Source organism: Tubulanus polymorphus, chromosome 8, assembly GCF_964204645.1.
Source record: "Tubulanus polymorphus chromosome 8, tnTubPoly1.2, whole genome shotgun sequence".
NCBI lineage: Eukaryota > Metazoa > Nemertea > Palaeonemertea > Tubulaniformes > Tubulanidae > Tubulanus > Tubulanus polymorphus.
The window spans coordinates 13,517,592-13,537,284 of NC_134032.1; the positions used below are offsets into that span (position 1 = coordinate 13,517,592).

At 40.5% G+C, this 19,693-nt stretch overlaps 2 protein-coding genes across 3 annotated transcripts; one reads left to right on the plus strand and one right to left on the minus strand.

Annotated features, from left to right (window-relative positions):
• Window positions 1–488: 488 nt before the first annotated feature.
• On the plus strand, window positions 489–1,817 carry LOC141910392 (galactoside 2-alpha-L-fucosyltransferase Sec1-like). The gene has a single exon (XM_074801128.1). The coding sequence runs from the start codon at window positions 489–491 to the stop codon at window positions 1,557–1,559; it is 1,071 nt and encodes a 356-aa protein (XP_074657229.1). The 3' UTR covers window positions 1,560–1,817.
• Window positions 1,818–7,544: 5,727 nt separating this feature from the next.
• On the minus strand, window positions 7,545–19,500 carry LOC141909603 (double-strand-break repair protein rad21 homolog). Of its 2 annotated transcripts, XM_074800104.1 has the most exons (13): window positions 19,329–19,500; window positions 18,190–18,348; window positions 17,469–17,698; window positions 16,550–16,656; window positions 15,740–15,979; window positions 15,189–15,233; window positions 12,874–12,963; window positions 12,328–12,435; window positions 11,923–12,135; window positions 11,329–11,552; window positions 10,223–10,307; window positions 9,269–9,741; window positions 7,545–8,710 (listed from the first exon to the last, which is right to left on the minus strand). In XM_074800104.1, exons 2-13 carry the CDS (start codon window positions 18,331–18,333, stop codon window positions 8,429–8,431), a joined length of 2,241 nt encoding a protein of 746 aa, XP_074656205.1. In that variant the 5' UTR covers window positions 18,334–18,348; window positions 19,329–19,500; the 3' UTR covers window positions 7,545–8,428. The 2 variants fall into 2 exon arrangements, with proteins under 2 accessions (XP_074656205.1, XP_074656206.1); XM_074800105.1 differs by lacking the exon at window positions 15,189–15,233.
• Between the last annotated feature and the right edge of the window lie 193 nt (window positions 19,501–19,693).

The window sequence follows — 19,693 nt, forward strand, 5'->3', positions numbered from 1 at the left end:
AAAATCTATTGTTAACTTTCATGATCGGATTATAGCTTTCAAATTTAGAATGCGTGCCAAATCATATGTGTATATGCAGGACACGAGGAATACCCGTAAGTCGAACCGCGCACTCTCGTCACGCACAATCAGTGGATTCAATATCCTCGACCTGCCTACGTCCAGTCCCAAGATTTGATACACTTCGCCGGCGAAACGCAATCTTAACTCAGTACTCAATGAACTACGAGAAATAAGGTAACTATTTCCATCGGTTTTTCGTGCGCATCCAAAAGCCTTTGAAATTTCAAAACCCATAATGCATAATTTCATTCAGGCCTGATAAACATGTGCCGTTGCGATGGTAAACACTGCAATATTTACAGGATATTGTTTGAATTATAGATTTATTCTCTCGCGCTGACCATACGTTGACTCGTTATTCTGACCACTACTGGAGTATAGACTAATCGCAACTCGAATCATATCATATCTCACCTATTCGGAAAATGCGGCAAATCGGTTTAATCTTTTCTATTATCGGTTTAAGCGTTGTTTTGATAGTGACAGGATTTATTGCAACCCGCTGGCGCTACGTAGGATCAACGTCATCCGGAAGAGTCCTCGCTTACGGCGCATCTTCAAACTTTCTGACAAACGTTGAACGCCAACGACGGCCATATCCTTCAAAACTGCCAGCGCCGGAAGTGATAAAGTTCCCGCAGAATCCATTTCCGGTAATGACTGTCTGGTTTATGGGTCGCACTGGTAACTTGATGTTCCAATACGCGGCGCTGTGTGCTATTTCTAAACACTATGACGTCATACCGGTCATTCCGGTTGATTTCAAACTAGCGACGGCTTTCGAATTGACAGCGCCTTCTATAACGATCAAAGCAGACAGCATCAAAACCGTCCTCGGAGAAAAAAGCGCGGGTAAATTCGATCCCGGGACTCGTGATTTACGTAAGAAAATCAGCGGTGTGTTCGCCAGCCGTATCTGGGGTTATTTACAGTCGTGGAAATATTTTCAAAATGAAACCGACGAAATTCGTAAACAATTCACGTTCCGAAAACACATAAAAATGGCCGCCGAAAATTTCGTACAGCGTAGCGCGTACAATCTTTCATTGCTCACTAGCGCCAAAATTACGACTATCGGCATACATATAAGACGCGGCGATACTACGACGTCAAAACACTTATCAGATATGGGTTACGTCACAGTTCCGGTCAGCTATATAGAAAATGCGATGGACCGTATGACGTCATTGTACGGTGAAAACGTACTGTTTATTGTTGCCTCAGATGATATTCCGTGGTGCGAGAAAAACGTACCCAGAAAAAATGTGAATGTGGTTTTTTCTAAAGCGAAAGACCCGGCTTTAGATCTTGCTATATTGTCATCCTGCGATCACGTGATCATTTCGACTGGTTCGTTCGGTTGGTGGGCGGCCTGGTTAGCAAATGGAACGACCATATATTACAAGGATTGGCCGCGAGAAAATTCGACACTGGCACGAGAGTTCAGTCATGAGGATTATTTTCCGCCGTATTGGATCGGTTTATCCGGAAAGTGAAAGATCCTGTTTCCGGTTAGGGGGCGCCAGTCTTGACTCGATACGTCCAGCTCAGACGCAGAATTAATTTCTAAAATTTCTAGATGGTAACATTCCATATTCCCTAAATTCTCTAGGTTTCGACTTTCTAGTCATCTCAGTTTAAGATTTGCCGCGGCGTTATAATTTTGTTCAATCAAGGAAATTTGATTTTCCTTAGCGTTTTTGGTTTTTGTGATCTGAACTCAGTGTGAGTTTCATCTGTCAATACTTGAAAAGAATCTCTGTGTCGTCATTCTTAATTCCCAGAATATTTTTCATATCATCTCAATTTTAAGCACATGTAGTGAAATAAAAAAAGGTTCAGTCATAGTTGTTACATTAATTTCTACTTGCATCAGTTTCTTCATAGCAGGTTTAGGAAATCTTTCAGGCGGCTTCAGTGTCTTAATCAGCAGGACTCAATAGACGTACACCTTAGGGGTCATTCATTTATTACGTACGCATTAGGGGAGGGGAGGGGTCAGTGCAATTGCGTACTGTAATGCTTAATGTATACGAAAAAATGGCCGATTTTGCGTACAGAGGGGGAGGGGGGTTGAAAAATTCAAATTTTATGCGTACGTAATAAATGAATGATCCCTTACCAATCGTCGTCGACAGTTTTATCTTGAAATTAGCGGCCAGCAAAAAGAAAAACATTGTTGACTTTTTACGAATTGCAGTGCGATTGTTTGCTACTTTGATGTCTCAATGCTCTGATAGGGCTTCAAATCAATTTCTCAGGGGAGGGCCTCCGACCCAAAACACGAATTCCTCGCAACAGAACGATGATGACGACGAACGCGATGATGTATTACACAAGTTAATTTCTTACCACAGATTTTCTAAAATTTCAAAATACAAAGAACACAATCTCTGCGCAATAACTTTCTTAAAGTTTCTTAACAACAAACAAGTGAATTTCCCCTGCTGGTACACGCGTATATATTAACATTAAATTAATTCAAATTATTGTAACAGCCTGTAAGATAATTTGATTGTTTATTTCAAGTTATCCAGTCGTTCGGAACTTCCTCGGCCACATAAGAATGTTTTGCCTTACTTTTTGTTACGACGCCCTGACTGTACAGTCGGGGAACACGTTTCCACAACAGAAAAAAAACCTATATCTACATGTAGTTCTCTGTACAGCGCGGCAATATAGAACAAACAAAAATATTCGTGCCGAAAATCGTGAATAGAAGAGTTCTATGGAAACTTCAAATATGTTTTCGCTGTATAAAATGACAACGTCAAATGCGCGAAGAGAGACTCTTGATTATCCAGCGGGAACTCGTGGCTTTCCGTTCCATATACGAATAGCTTCATATGCTCCAGGGTAAACGGTGGCATCAGTTCTCACCCAAACTACGTCATACGGCCATTTAGTGTGGTCGTTACCCGGACATCGAGCGCCGTTCAGAGCGGTTTGAAAACATTGATAGCCCAGTTTATACATCAGCGCTACCATACGATTACCAGTCTCTCCTAACTTAACCATCACCCATTCCATTTGTATAAAGGGTATATCTACAACTTTCAATAACCCATCGAGATTTCGAAAAGCCTTGTACTCGTAACCCTGAATATCGATCTTAATCATAGCTCGTTTGAATTTTATCAACGGTATCAAATCTGTCACTAGAATCGTTCTAACTTGAAACTTCACTGCGGCGTTATAACCATAGGTTAAATTCAAATTGCTATCGGTAAGGTATGAACCGCCGTTGTTGCTGTGATGTTGATGAAACGTTGCTTCTGTTCTAGCGTCCGATAAACCGTTCTGTACCAAAACCGCGCCGGTCAGATGGCCTTTATGAATCGACATTCTGATTCGGCGCAGATTCCCCGCTTTAGGATCGACCGCAACGACTTTACGACCGCTTTTTAGCGCCGTTACCGTAAAAGCGCCGACATTCGATCCGAAATCGAATAGGTTCAAATTCGGGTCGCGACGGAAAAGTTCTTCCATAAGTCCGGTTATGTGGGGTTCCCAGGAGCCTTGGTCCAGTAGAGTAGCCGATACGACGTTGTCAACTGTCCTGTTGTAAACGCAGATAGGTGTCACCCCTGCATATCTGGTTTTAAGCGAGGTACAGGGAATAACAGGCGTGTCCGGTTCCCGGGTGTCAACAGGATAGACGATCACTTCCGATGACTTGCTCATGACGAATTTGTAAACTTCACCGGCGAATGAATGTTTGGTCATTCCGAACGCGTCGAAATGTGCGTAGGATAACACTAGAAATCCCACGGCTAAAACACTGGCGGTGATCGCGCAGATCTTCAGCGCTGAAATTCCAACCTGTCGGAAAAAAGACAAAAATCGATGTAACAAGTACGTGTAGGCCTACATTTTTAACAACAAGGGCCGAATCAAGACCATTTTGACCTATGGGTGTCTATGTCTGGGTAGGCATCGTGTGATCGAGAAAATATTAAATGTTGGAAAATTCTGTTTCAGAAAGAAATGTTCACCGGCGTTTTATTCAGTGAATTCCTATCCGAAATTCGATATATGGTGTTATATTCGGCGATTCCGGTTGCCCTAGTGAGTTTTTTTTATCGTACAATCTAACTTTGAATGATCATATTGTGGACTTTTAAAATGGGGTCTTAACCAGTAATCACAATCAGCCGTGTCTGGTGCGTGGTGTGTGCGTGGCCACGTGGTGAAAGAGAAAATCACCGATGACAACGCTTTGCCTCGCTACTTTGAAGATCCCTTAAAACAACAACTCTCTTAAAGATGATGCGATGAATAAGTTCAGCTTCGTAACATGTTTAAAAATATATCTTTTTTCGAATTGTTTACCTTCGACATTTTTCGATCGTTTCGATTTGTGAATTTGAACGATGTCTCCGCGCGGCACGATCTTACTCATCGCAATCGGGTGTAGTACGATAAACGCGCGTTGTGTTCGAATCCCGCATTCGGAGCTCGGGCTGCAGGGATGGTCTTGACCATCTTCACCCGTCAAGGGATTCGAACCCACTACGCTAAAGCTGTTCCCCGAAGGTGGTGGAAGCGAGTTCGGGAGTGATACCGGACCCCTGGCAAGCGAGGATGGGTTTTGCCATGCGAGTAATAAATTAGTTCACAATTCCACCGCTAATCGTTTATATAGTGGCAGCATGCGACGGTCAAGAACTTTCGTTTTAATTTGGATATCATTTGAACAATGGCGAGCGAGGCTGTCCTTCACTGTTCCCACTCCTAAACGCGCCCAGACAAAAACTCGAGAAAACCCATTAAATTTATGTATAGCTATAAAACAATAATATTTTATTTAACATATGTCATATTTATTTGTACCTACAAAATAAAATAGCGTTCTCTAATATTTGAAATACGGGTTTAACTCGTTTTCATAAGCGACTGAAAAAATGCTGGTCATCATCAGAGTACGAAAATTGTGAACAATTTTTTTTTCACCAAACGAAAATACGATTTTCCAGCGTGTTTTAAAACATCTCGCTACGAGGGAGAAAAACAATCGTTCCCCGAAGAAAGAATGTACCTTTAAAAATTCTCACATAAATTATTTACTGTGAATCTATGCTGCAAAAATGTCCTGCATGTTGTCATAGAATCGAATATTCAAAAAAAAGGAATTCATCAAACGTTAACGGATGTCTCAAAAAAGTAAACGCCAAAAAAAGCTCAAGATAATGAAATTGATACAAAAATCTGATTTCACATTCGAATGAACTGCTGCTAATTCGCTGCGGTTCTAATCGAATAGTTAAATTTACAAAATAGAAGCAACTAAATGATAAATGAAGAAATCCCACACTTCGAATTTAAAATTATACGATTAAATTTATTCTTACGAAACCACAACGTTTCGGCTGTTGACTAACAGCCATCATCATTCCACCTGATGATGGCTGATAGTCAACAGCCGAAACGTTGTGGTTTCATAATAATAAATTTAATCGTATAATTTTAAATTCGAAGTGTGGGATTTCTTCATTTATCTACAGTTTACACGGATTATAGTGTTTATTCGACAACTAAATAGAAGCAACTATTTTACAAATATCGGTAAATAAACCATGCAATTAATTTGTGTAATAATCAACAAAGCTCTCTGATAAAAAGACCTTTCGAACCAGTGCCATTTACCGAAGATGCTTTTATCATTTGCGATATCGTTTCATCGATATTTGCAGTAACGATATAAACGCAGTCGACAGTAAAAGCCAATGGGAACGCCGAATTAAAGAAATCAATCTATCTCGGCATGCTAGTAATGTTTTTCATCACTTCGAAAAGTTTTAAAATGTTGCCACTGGAAAATAGGCAAATGTATCGCGATGTCACAGATTTGGCATTTCTTACTTGTAGTTCTATGCCTTGACTAAAACCCAAATGCTGCCAAAAAGAAAATGACCGCCCCATCGAAATAACCTCAATAAGTTATCATTAATCAAGGACTCTCACAAAATCGTGTCCATAAATCTCCCTATGACATCACGAAATAACCTTTATGTACATATAACCAGAAAAGAAAAGATGGCTGCCTGCATAAATCCTCCTTAATGACATCATCACATATAGCCAACGGTAAGATATTATTCATTAGATATTAACTTGGAGAACATCGTAAACAGGTTTCGAAATGGCGATGATCTCTCATAAGGGAATTACGTGGTGGAACTGGTTGAATTTGAGAACACTTGAGAAATTTAGATAAATTTCGAAAAATTTCTTATTGCTACCCGGACAAAATCTTTTTTCCCTATCGGGCAGAAGAAACGCTGCGCTTTTTGTTTTTCTTTTTTAAACATAAATTCTCTTTAAAATATAACAGAGAGGTGTCAAACAGAACAAATTTACTACTGTACAACCTTTCTTTATGTATTAACAAAGTCCAGCTCGAGCCCGGGCGGGGTATACCCAGTCCGGATACCAGACAATCTAAGGGTCCGGGCGGGGTATACCCAGTCTGAATACCAGACAATCTAAGGGTCCGGGCGGGGTATACCCAGTCTGAATACCTGACAATCTAAGGGTCCGGGCGGGGTATACCCCGTCTGAATACCAGACAATCTAAGGGTCCGGGCGGGGTATGCCCCGTCTGAATACCAGACAATCTAAGGGTCCGGGCGGGGTATGCCCCGTCTGAATACCAGACAATCTAAGGGTCCGGGCGGGGTATGCCCCGTCTGAATACCAGACAATCTAAGGGTCCGGGCGGGGTATACCCCGTCTGAATACCAGACAATCTAAGCCGTAAGCCGTACTTTGGGAACCACGCCCCAGATTGGCAACGCTCGGTCAAAATTTACCTCTACTCGTTTAAAACACAGAAATTGAGAATCATTTCTAGAGTCCATGGTTCCCACAGTTATACGAATTCAAAATTCCCAAGTATTTCATGGGTGATTTTTCAATTTTCCCAAATGGAAATGAACACATATCGTCATGCTACAGTCAAAATTTTAGCGGTGACTGGTTGATCAAGGTGATTTTCAAGGGAAATTGCTGAAGAAAGTTGCCCTTGGCAAATGCAATATGTTAAATGTAATGAATTTCCCAAGTATTTCCCTGATTTGAGGAAAATTTTTTTCAAATTCCCAAGTTTTTCCCAATTTTCCTGTTCTGTGGGAACCATGAGAGTCAAAACTTAACCACAAAGTGTTGAATAAGGTCTAGGAAATGATAGCTTACTGCAGGATGCATTTACCCTCATACGGAGATCGATACCTTGCAGGACAGTTCTATTGCTGATCACGTTTTCAAGACTGTGCCTTAAATCTGCATTCCAGATGATATCTAAAATGGGTTAACCTTCCCTCAGGAAAACAACCCTTAAATACAAATGTCAAATGTACACTATACTAGCCCAGAGACCTTTCTATTCGATGAACCAGCATTACGAAGCCTAGAATTTTCATAACCGTCTTTTTTTTTCATATACATACATATATATATATATATATATATACACAATCAACATAATATTCGCCGGTATATTTGTTAACGAATTTTCAACGAATCAGATTTTGTTTTATTATACCTAAGAATAGTAATAATAATTATTATAATCCATTACTATTTACAACGATGAAATTTAAATGCAATATCTGATATTTCGTAAATATCTTTTTGATGGTTAGGTTACACCGCAATGAATCGGTAAACCCTCGCTTTCTCGCGTAGAACCGCACCAATTCCCGTTACCGAGTCCAGTCCGTCGGTGCCCCACTTCGGTTCAATTCGTTGGTAGGCAACCTTCTTCTTGGTTAACCGAAGTTCCTGCACTGATTTTTGGATGCAGCAAATTTGCTTCGAACTCACTCACTTCAAGAGTACAATATCCAAAATTTTCTCCCCCTCCAATAAGATAGTCAGGTAGACGAATTCAATCAAACTGAAGAATGCAAATCAAATATTCTCTTGTTTTTTTTTCCACATTTTAGGATTTTAAGATTGTCCGAATCAGACGAGGTTAACTGTATTCTTACACGGATATTTTTGAGTACCCAAATATTTCCCCACTTTGTCTCGCGTATTTCAAACGATACGGCGACTTTAAACCAGACTCAAAGCTCGTCACCCAAAACTGTCGTATTCATCTTTCTCAAAACGAACCCGCGATAAACTGTCATTTTCGGTATCGTAGTTTAAATCGTGCGATACTTTCAGATCGTACGGAGATTAATATCCCTCCATCACTCGGATATATCCCTCTCGCATGCAGCCGTCACTTCAACACTCGCGCCTTTCCGTAGAAACCCTCGAAAAAACAATGTTATAACCGACGAATCGCGCGGAGATCCGACCCGCATACGTACACTCGTTTCTCAAAACGTCTAAATCGTCGTCGCCGCGACGACTCTCAACACAAAACGTCGAAATTCGGCCCGCGACTCAGCGTGATATCGCCGAACGGCTCCGACTGATGTAAACAAACGTTCTCCTGTTTCTTCAACACCAAAAACGTGTAGAACTTCGACGCGGCTTTCTTGCGATTGTCGGAATGCGTGAACTCGCGGAACGTCATGCTGTCGCGGTCGCGCAGTTTCGTTTGTAACATGTTCAATATGACGTGCGTTCGTTTGCTCAGTCGTTTCTCGGCATACTCCTCGGTCGCCGCGATCGCTGCCATCTCATCCGTACTCTACAATTAAAATTTCAGATTATTTTAAACAAAATTTCAGATTATTCTGTTTTATCAATGAACAGTTCTTTTTTTCAAGCGCGGTAACAAGGTTAGATTTTGGTTGTTAGTAGCCCGGTGGCAGGGTTGCCAATTTCTGCCCATTTACAAATCCTTCGACCGAGTTTCCCCCCGATATTTCCACTTTAAAACACAAAATTCCCAATCAATGGGATTTTCAAGGTCTAAAATGAAATAAAGAAACAAGCGGTCAATAGCAAAATCTAAATTTTGTTTTCCCGGTTTTTGGGAAAAATTGTTAAATTCCCCGAGTTTTCCCTGATTTCCAGGGCTGGGTTTCATAGAGGTGGAAGAAAAATAGTCCCGGGGAACATTTTGAAATTTGTCAGTTATAACCACGGTTTCTCATTGTTACTATGATGGTTGTCACCCAGATTGAGGATTGACCCGTAGGGATAGATTTGACACTCAAGTCTACGAAACCGGGCCCTGAGTTTTCGAGGTAAGAAGCCGCCCTGCCCTCGCGGAGTGTGAGGGTCGTACAGGCCGAGGACTCACCAGTAATTGCCCTTGTCCGTCGATATCGATAAGACCCTCCTGAAACTCGCTGCTGAAGATATCATCGTTCGGTAGATCCTCATCGTCGTCGAGTTGTCTCTGCTGCTGCTGCTGCTGTTGCTCGTGTAACTGTTCCAATTGTTGCAGCTCGGTCGGATGCACGCCCGTCGGGTCGTCGTCGAGCATCTGCGGCACCGATATATCGATATTCGACGGTGGCTCCATCTGCGGCAGCGTGTCCTCGAGCGTCGGCAGAACGGGCAACGGAATATCCGAGTCGATCGGGTCGGGTTGCTGCTGAACCGACGGCGGCGGGTGCAATGAATAATCAGCCGTCACGTCAAATCGATTGACATCCACGCCGACAGAAGGGGGCGGAGCTAACAATGATTGATCCGGCGTCTGCTGCTGCTGTTGTTGTTGCGGATAGTGATTCTTACGGCGTCTCGTGATGCGTTTGATTTCTCCGCGTTCTGAAGTTAAATAAATGATGAATAACTAATATAATTTAATCTATTTTTCACTACAATATAAATGCTGAATTAACATCGATAAGTGAAGGAGCAGTCACAGAGCCCACAGGCTGTAACAATTTAGGACCAAGCCCAGGGTCCGATCCGATCTAAGGAATGAAACTTATTTGCCCGGGGGCGAGCATATCTGATATTTTACTTGCCCCCTCAAAAATCTACCTGCCCTACACAAGCAGTCCAACTGTTGTATCGATTGGCAAAAAGCTTTGAGACATAAAATTGCACTAGCCAATGATAACCTACTTGCCCTGATGAGAATATACTTGTCCCGGGCAATCGGACAAGTGCTTAGATCGGACCCTGCAAGCCAAGTGGTGACTGCACCCAAGAATAACTTCGAGACGCTTGTATTTTTAACCATTTCACCCGCAAGGCGAATTGATCGAAACATACTCAGTTACGAACTGAGTTGACAACTCACCTTGTTCCGGTTGATCGAGGTCTAATTTGTCATCGTCATCTTCCTCTTCGGCCATCGGACGAGTAGTTAGATTACGCTGGAAAACCTGGAAAAAACACACACAACACAACAATCAGTTAATGTCTATTTATTAATTGATGAGACCTGTTTTTCTGGGATATTTTGTTTACTTTTTGGGGTACATACCTCATTTATGTCTTAACAGAATGCCAAAAATCGCGGACAACAACTGAATATCCGATATTATTCCAGTTCTGTACCAAATAGATGGATTGGCAAAAAGACTCCTTAAGTCCAGTTGAATGAGAGAGAAAATCATCCATTTTGTCAAATTTCTTGAATAAGAACATTGTTACCATGCCTACGCCACCCTGATTTAGTTGTTGAGACCCCACAAGAAAAATAACTTCATTTCGTAGGCATGGTGACAATGTAAAAATTCAAGAAATTTCACAAAATGGAGGATTTTCTCTCTCATTCAACTGGACTTAAGGAGTCTTTTGGCCAATCCATCTAATTGGTACAGAACTGGAAATATATCGGATATTCAGTTGTTGTCCGCGATTTTTGGCATTCTGTTAAGACATAAATGAGGTATGTACCCCAAAAAGTAAGCAAAATATCCAAGAAAAACAGGTCTAATCCATTAATAAATAGACATTAGTCATTATGGTAGACATACAACAAGGGGGTGAATTATTCTTCGGTTCAGGGTCTCATTTTTTACATTTCCACCAAGTCTTGCTGGTTCCCACAGTTATACGAATAAAAAATACCCAAGTTTTTTTCCCAAGTATTTCACGGATGATTTTTTCAATTTTTTTACAATTAATTAATGAACGGATACAATCATGCTACAGTCAATATTTTAGGTGATTTTCTAGTGAAATTGCTGAAGAAAGTTGCACTTGGCAAAATGCAATACGTGAAATGTAAACGAATTCCTAAAATATTTCCCTTATTTGAGGAAGAATTTTTCAAATTCCCAAATATTTCCAAACCGGGAATTATCATTTCAAAATTCCCAAGTTTTACCTAATTTCCCTGTTCTGCGGGAACCATGCTTGTTACACATCAAAACAAACAATTCAAAGCGCGCGACGTACCTTCGGTAAGAATTTCGAGCACAGCGCCCGTCCCGGTAAAGCGAATAGTTTCTCAACGCCGCCGGTTTCTTTCCAGTGCATGAGTTTTTTGGTAGGCGGCGCCAGGTCGAGCGTCGTGACAATATCCGACGTATCGGACAGTTGAATCTTCATCGTCTCGCTCGGAATTCCTTTTTGATCGTCGACGATTAATTTACGTTTTCGTTTGGTTTTTCGTTCGGTGCCTGAAATTTAAATTTTTGAACATCTTGTATTTCTGTAAATTCATCCCTTCCTTTATCCCTTCCAGAACTCAGTCTCAAAGGCTAATTTTTTAATGTGATATCTATCTCGTTCAATGGACTCAATTTCTGATACATACCCGGTACTAGAAACTACTTTCAAATACATACTAGGAGTACATACAGTTAACTCTCTTCCCCCTATGATGTCACTCTTTAACTACGACGAAAGTTGGACATATTTATTCCTGTCCAAAGAGACTTGACTTGGGATCATCCATCTCAGATATCCGTTACAAGTCCGACAAAGTTTGCCCCGCCCCAGAAAGTGTTAGGGCCTACAGCGTTTCTAGGAGTGAAATACTGAACTCACCGATAGCCGTTATATCGAGCGGCTCTAAAGCGAACGCTTCGTCTTCGTTTTGAACTAAAGTCGTCTGCTCGCCGAGTAACGTCTGCTGCTGCTGTTGAGTAGTTTCTAAATTCGGTATAACCGGCTGTGATATCGCAGCTGCTGCTGCTGCTGCTGCTGCACTCGTGCCAGGCATGTTCATATCGGGGACTTCCATCTGTAACTCTTTAGCAACTGTAGCACAAACGAGAAATAATGAATCATAAACTGGTTTATGTGGGTCCTGCCTAGAACTAAAACTGGGTTTTAACTGACATTATCACAGGAAATATACGATCCCCCCAAATCTACAACATTAAATGATCTTGTTTTCATCGACAGGGTTTTTATTTCACTTGTGTTTTCAATTATGAAATTGAATTGTACCTTCTTTTTCAGCCAGCGGTGGTAGCCCGCTGACATCTTGTGCCATTGACACCTCGGCGACTGGTTCCTCGAACAATCCACCAGCTCCCATATTGAAATCAGCATCGCCTGAAAATGATATCACACATGTTGAAGAAAACTGTTATAATCCAAATTAACATTGTTCCCGCAGTTTACACAAATTCAAAATTCAAAGTTTTTCGATTTACTCAAATGCGAATGGGGCCTTCATTAAGGTGAATATTACATCATACTCTTCAGAGTGGTGACCGAGGTGATTTTCAAGAAATGTCGCTTTCGCAAATGAGATCAAAGAACTAGGCTACAGTTACATGAACATCCCAAACACTTCCAGATAAGAAGAAAATCCATCAAAACCCAAATATTTCTTAATGGGGAATGTTACTTTGAAATTATCAATTTTTTCCTAACTGCGCCCGGGTTGAGGACAGTTTTGAGTATATGAAACTGAGCGCCAGTTTTTTACAACAATGATATACTGCTGCTAGGGGTCAGTTTAACTTGACCCGATTTCATCTGCCTTACCGAACAAATCGTGGTCAACATCTCCACCGAAATCCCCATTGTTATCATCGTCGTCGTCATCATCGCAGCCAGCAGGGGGCGACGGTGGTGCTGTTTATAGAACAACGTTAAATTAACATAACAGAACAATGAACTATCATTAATCAAACAACGATAAATGATTACTTTTAACAAATTTAAACGATAACTTGTGTGAACTATTGTGTGTGGAGGAGAAAATTCATGAACATGTTTTTGCTGCCAGCCACAAAATACTCGTACTTTCTGTTCTATCACCAGTGATTCTTCATATTTACAGTTAGATATTTGCTCACTGGCACGTGAGAATGACACAGTTCCTGATTGGCCAATAATTTGGACTAACTCTTGATTCTCAATATTCATTGGTAAACTTCGAGCAAAGGCCGACTATGCAACAGCTCCAGTGCCAACGTACGAGTGGCAATAGAGGGCAGCATCATATTTTCAAGCTGGCAGCAAACACGTTAACCTGAAAGCTACCGGAGTCAGACCTTAAGACCACTTGAGTCAAGGTCGCTCTGGACCCAAGGGTCAAATGTTTCACGGCTATTGGAGTCAATGTTCCAGTCTATTGACTGTGAGAGTCACCAAGTACCTCCGAAAACAAATACTGGCATGAATTTTCACCAACACACAGTTTTATGGCTCAGAAATGACAAAAAATCTTGAAAGAATTCTGTATGCGTCCTTCCAATATCAATATTTTTCAGTTAAGGTTTATGTTTATTAAGGGATCAATATCTTTCAGTTAAGGTTTATTAAGGGGTCATCCATGAGAGGATCTAAGATGAATTTAACTGATGCTGTTAAAAGGCGTTAAGAACAGAAATCACAAATTCTGTTAGTGACGAAAATTCGAACCCTAAATTTACGTATCATTCACCATTAAGTACGCATAAATCGCAACCAATACCATGCCACAAGCCAATCTTGATGTTATAACACAATATGCGCTCGAGAGTTTGAAAGTTATTCCCTGTCAAGAGGGTACGAATTGAACAAGGATTTGACAAGCAGTTGACCGGCTCGAGGGGAACAGAGCTCCAACCGAGGGGAGGGGCAAACCATGCACAATGAAGTGAACTTAAACACCAGGCGATAATACGCTATATTTTTCAAACCGTCCAAAACTTAAACCTGATAGGAGAAAACAATACAGGAAAGTAGCACACAGAAATAGCAAGACCAATCATTAAACAACAGTAAACCTTCTTCTGGCAAAATCAGATTCAGTTATCAATCAACGCCCAGGATTCAACACATCCCTTTACATCTATCTTATCAGTTCACTTTCAAAAACTGATTGTCCATACTTCATAGGTGCTCAGGACTTCACCCCGGACATTTTCAATAGAAAATGAACTACAAACACCAGACATTCAGCACACCTTCAAAAACTGATCCACACTTCACATGTGTTCAGAACTTCACCTGAGACATTTCTAATTGAAAATGAACTACAAACACCAAGACATAACATACGTATTATAAGCGCACTTCACGCGTGTTCAGTACTTCACCTCATTTTTAATTGAAAATGAACTACAAACACCAGACATTCAGCACACTTTCAAAAACTGATCGTCCACACTTTACGCATGTGTTCAGAACTTCGCCGGTGACATTTCTAATTGAAAATGAACTACAAACACCAAGACATAACATACGTATTATAAGCGCACTTCACGCGTGTTCAGTACTTCACCTCATTTTTAATTGAAAATGAACTACAAACACCAGACATATCATCAGTTCACTTTCAAAAACTGATCGTCCACACTTTACGCATGTGTTCAGAACTTCACTTGATATATTTTCAATTGAAAATAAACTATGTTAACACTGGACGTAAGGCTAAAAAAAATTGATACCTTGTTTCTCCGCTCTGCTGAGCTTAAATGTTGACCCGGCCAGCCGCCTATCTACCCTATACATTACTTTTTTTAAAATCGTGATCAATTTTACCATAACAGACCCGTCCGCTATAGAAATCGACTGTTTATAAATTTTATCATATTTTACAAAAATGACCCGGCCGCTGCGGAGAAACAAGGTATCATTTTTGTTTAGCCTAAGATATTTTATCAGCACTTTCAAAATCTGATCGCCAAGTTACATCCAACAATGGTGAATGTCTGTTCCGGACTCAACGGTGCGTAGCTAGAAAGGTTTACTGTTGTACATTGTTTAATCGATCTGCATTGATTTCTTCAACGATTCGAATACTGTTAGAAGAGAACGATTGATTAGTAGTTGATACAGAGTGATACTCTGTGAATTATAATCTATCTTACCGGTGACAAGCGTCTCGTTAAAATTCAAACCAGGTCCGAGATCACCTGCAGACATTGTTTGAGAGGCAGTATATCAGTGATACATGAATCAGTAATTATACCCCCTTAAAATCAGTTCGTCAGTGTATAACACCTCCTCCCTCCCCCTTCCCGAAATTTCACAAAATATACACAATGACACGAGGTGTCAATTTTTCAGCCAGACCAATTATTTCCATTCTCAAGTCAAAACTTATTGATCTCTGCAACTGAATCTTAATTCACACTTCGTGGAACTGGATCCACTTCCACAGTTGTCAGTAAAGATTTTTGACTAAGAGTTAACTCATAGAAAATGATCCTATTTCAACTCAGAGTTCAGTTAACTCTTAACTGTGTAACTATAGGTTCTGAAAGAATCCAGCCAGAACTAGTTCCACAGTCGTGAGTTCAGATTTTAACTCACTGAAAATGAACCAATTTTTCTAACTCATCACCGTGGAACTGGATCCTGGATGTCAGTTTCCTACGCCCGGTTAACACTATAATTTCCTCTCGTTTATGACACTTACCGAGAAGTCCGTCTCCCATGACCTGTTCGAACGCGTCGTTCCTCATCGGAGCGTTAAACACGGCGTCGACGTCCATCGGTTTCTCCGTCGACGGGTCGCGGTGAGTCGACACCGACGCGTCGTGCGACTTATCGGTCGCGTTCAGTAAATGAGTCGTCGACCTGTCGGCTGCCCGGTATAACGACTCTTCCATGTTACCGGCGTCTCGCATGATCTCCTTATCGTCAAAACCGATATCACCTGAAAACATATTCAAAATTTTGAATTTCAGAGCACAATCTTTTTTTTTTACTAAATGAGCTTGGACTTCAATCCAAAATTCCCTCAATATTTCCCTGACTCTTCGCCAAAAATTTCCTGATTAAATTATAAGCTATCCTCAGTGGGAGCTGCTGTTTCTTATAAAGAGGTTCCTTGAGCAACTCGTCACCAGCAAAAATAACAAGATACCAAAAATTCAAATTCCCTGATTAAATCATAACATATCCTCAGTGAGGGCTGTTTCTTATCAAGAGGTTCTTTGTACCACCCGTGAAACACCAAAATTTCAAATTCCCTGAGTTGAGCCGGATTTTTTGAAAAAGAATCCAGATGAATGATCAATTGTTTTAGATACAAGATGCACATGTAAAACATGAAATATCTGCGAAGACGAGTCAAACATTTGACCTCGACAATCGCTGGTACATATGGGGGTTATAGAATAACGAGAAGATTGAGGCTAGTTGCACAGATTCAAGACCATCTTATCTTCGTTCAATAGCTATAAATCTAACAACATAAAACCAGTTTTAAGATTCTCAGACTTACCGAAACCTTCATCTCCGACAATCGGGATATTTCCGATTTCTTCACGCATCGTAATCTCCTCCGGTCGACTCTGATTTACTGTAAACTGAGCCTGAACATCGATATCACTGTAAAACATAGAGCAAAATCAAATATAGGGTACAGAACGACACTGACAAACACGTACCGCGTTACGCAGGATCCAGTTCCACAGTCGTGAGTTACAGTGTTTCAGTAAGGGCCAGGTCCCAGGTCCGTCTGTCGTTTTTTAAGGACCCACCTGTTTTTTTACACCAGCTTTCGTTTCAGGGACTGTGACATATTATGGGACCCTTTAGTTCACTTTCAATGAGTTAACTCTTGAGTCAAATCTTAACTCACAACTGTGGAACTGGATCCAGGGTTCTTCTTAAAGATCAAGGGCCAGTTATTCAAAAGTTGGTAAAAGATAATTGGCGTACTAACAACATACTGGTAAATGAACTTTCAATTTTCACAATGGGATCATTCACCTATTACGTATGCATCAGGGGAGGGGGAGGGGTAAGTGAGTCAAATTTTATGCGTACATAATAAATGAATGACCCCTATGTCAACCATCGACTAGTTAACTCTAACCAACTTTTGAGCACTGCAGTGTAGACCTATGAAAGCAGCGTGCCAGTTATTCCACAGCCAACCAACACACTGGGGTGGATTTTCTTTTTAAATCTCAAATTCTCCAGGGCCCAGTTCCATAGTCATGGCTTAGACTTAAGACCAATTTAAGACCATCTTAGTTCTATAACCAATCTAACAACTTAAGACCAATCTTAAGATTTAAGACCATTTTTGGACTTAAGTCTCCACTGAAGAACCAGCCCCAGCACTTTAGGGTATCAATAAGTCACAGGAATGGTTTAACAATTTTAAGCGTCTAGTCGGAGGAGGTTAAACTTACTTCAAGTCGGCCATCGTCGTATCGAAATCATGGAATGTTTCGGGTAAAGTGATCGCGGCGACTGCGGCCTCGCGATTTTCCTCGGGCAGATCGACGACTCCCGGACGAAACGCCATCTTGATTTTAACGAATGCCTCGTTACAATCGGCGAGCAGATACTTGGCTTTACGCGAGTAAATTCTTACGACGCCCAGCAACAAGTGACCGGATGTACGCAATGCCATTTTCACCTAAAACAATAGAAATATTCAGGTTCAGTTCATTTTTTATTCTTGGAACATTCATTATTCTACATTTACCCGAATTCAAAATACCGTAGTCTTTATTTTACCGGCAATTTTTCAAATTTCCAAAATGGAAAAGTGAACATATCATCATACTGAACAGGGACATCAACATTTTGGTGGCAATTGGTTTATAAAGTTTTCAGTGATTTACAAGATATACTGAGGCATGCCCTTTCACAAATGTTCCCCAGATTAGAGGAAAATGCAACAAGTTCCTAAATATTCTCAATTGGCAAGTTTTCCCCATTTGTCGTTAGGCCTACTGCAGGAGCATTAACAAATTACTGATTCTTTCATTTTCTTAAATTTGAAATTTTTCATTATATTTCAGCCTGGAATTTGAAATCATCTTTCTGTCGAATTCAAAATCTTATCGAGTTTCATAGATCTTTGGTGGCTGCAGAGCGGCAAGGAAAAAAAAAATTGTTTTTTACCTTCGGTTCTAGAATGGCTTCAACGCTGCTGGAGATGTTTGTCTCGAAGACGTGAGCCTTCGTCAGTTTTTTATCCCAATGAGCGGCGAGCCAGATTCGAGCCAGCGGACCCTTCTTACTCAACACGAAATGCGCGTAAAACATCGCGGCGGTAAATTTCTGAAATTTGAAGAAAAAAAATGTCATCACAACGTTTCGAATGACTTGTCATCAGAAGTTTGGGTAGGGTAAGTTTTTCGGAACGCTAATAAGCCACAACATTTACGTCCAAATTAACAAAAAAAGAAATCGTTTTTCAATCTGAAACAAAGTCCCCACCAGTCATTCGTGGAATGGAGTTTAAAAATTTGGAGGAACCTTCTGCATCATTTAAAAGAAATGTTACTCTTGCAAATCGTAGGATTCAATAAGTAAATTATTAAATTACATGGTCCCTACAGATCAGCTGTTTCTGGATATACCTATGGAATTTTACAAAAATTTCCAGGGAAGCATCTGCATCACTTTCATATCCCAATTACTGTCTGTAGACTCCTTTAAAATTGGTACTGTTTATCTCAGTAAACCATGAATTCAGAGGTTTCTATAAGCAAATTTTTTTACACGACCTTAATTTGTTTCTAATTATGTGGTTACCGCCAAATCTGGTAAAAATCAAATCATAATCTTAACTTATTGTTTATGTTAGGTATAATTTTCTGTACAACTACAAACTAGACATAAATATCTAATTGCTTTTCTCAAAATTGAGGGAAATGCTTTTTTTTTTAGTTTTAAGCACCTTCACAAAATTTTCTGCTCAGAAGGAGTTTTTAAGGAATCAAGGAGTTGTAACACTAACAGTAACAGATCCTGTGAATTTCAAATTCAATCTAAAAAATAAAAAAAATGGGCAAGAAAAGGATTTGTATTTTTTTACAAAAAATTCCAAAATCTGGTAAACGCATTCGGCCCAGTCTGAGTGTATTTGATGGACAATCGGCCCTATGATTCAATTCTGCCTTCCGGGCCTAAAAACCAGGAACAGCGCCCCGGCGATCAGATAAGAGCGGAACCCGCGCGTCAAAATGATGAGCGTTTGGCTTCGGGTGGGGGAAAAAAGTCATCATAAAAATTCCATATTTTCGACAGTTCCTTACCCGATACGGCTCCTAAATATTTATCAAAATACTCTTCGGCACGTCGACCAGCTCGGTAAATTTACCAACACAGTAGAATCAGCGGCGATATTCTCATAAATCGGTGATTTACATTCGAGTTTTAGAATTAATTCCCGTATCTTCCGAATCCGAAAAATGGCGTTCACTTTGTTTCCCGCCCAAACAACTCCTCTTCAAACCGTGTATACATGCGCGTTCAAAACAAACTAGATCTCATTCAAACAAGATTTCCGTTCGAGAACACTTTCAAAGGATACTTGTCTTTTAGAATTTTTGCTAATTATGGTTAATTAGTGTTGACTATAATTAATCAAGGTTTGGAAGACGATGGGCGGGTGCGAACG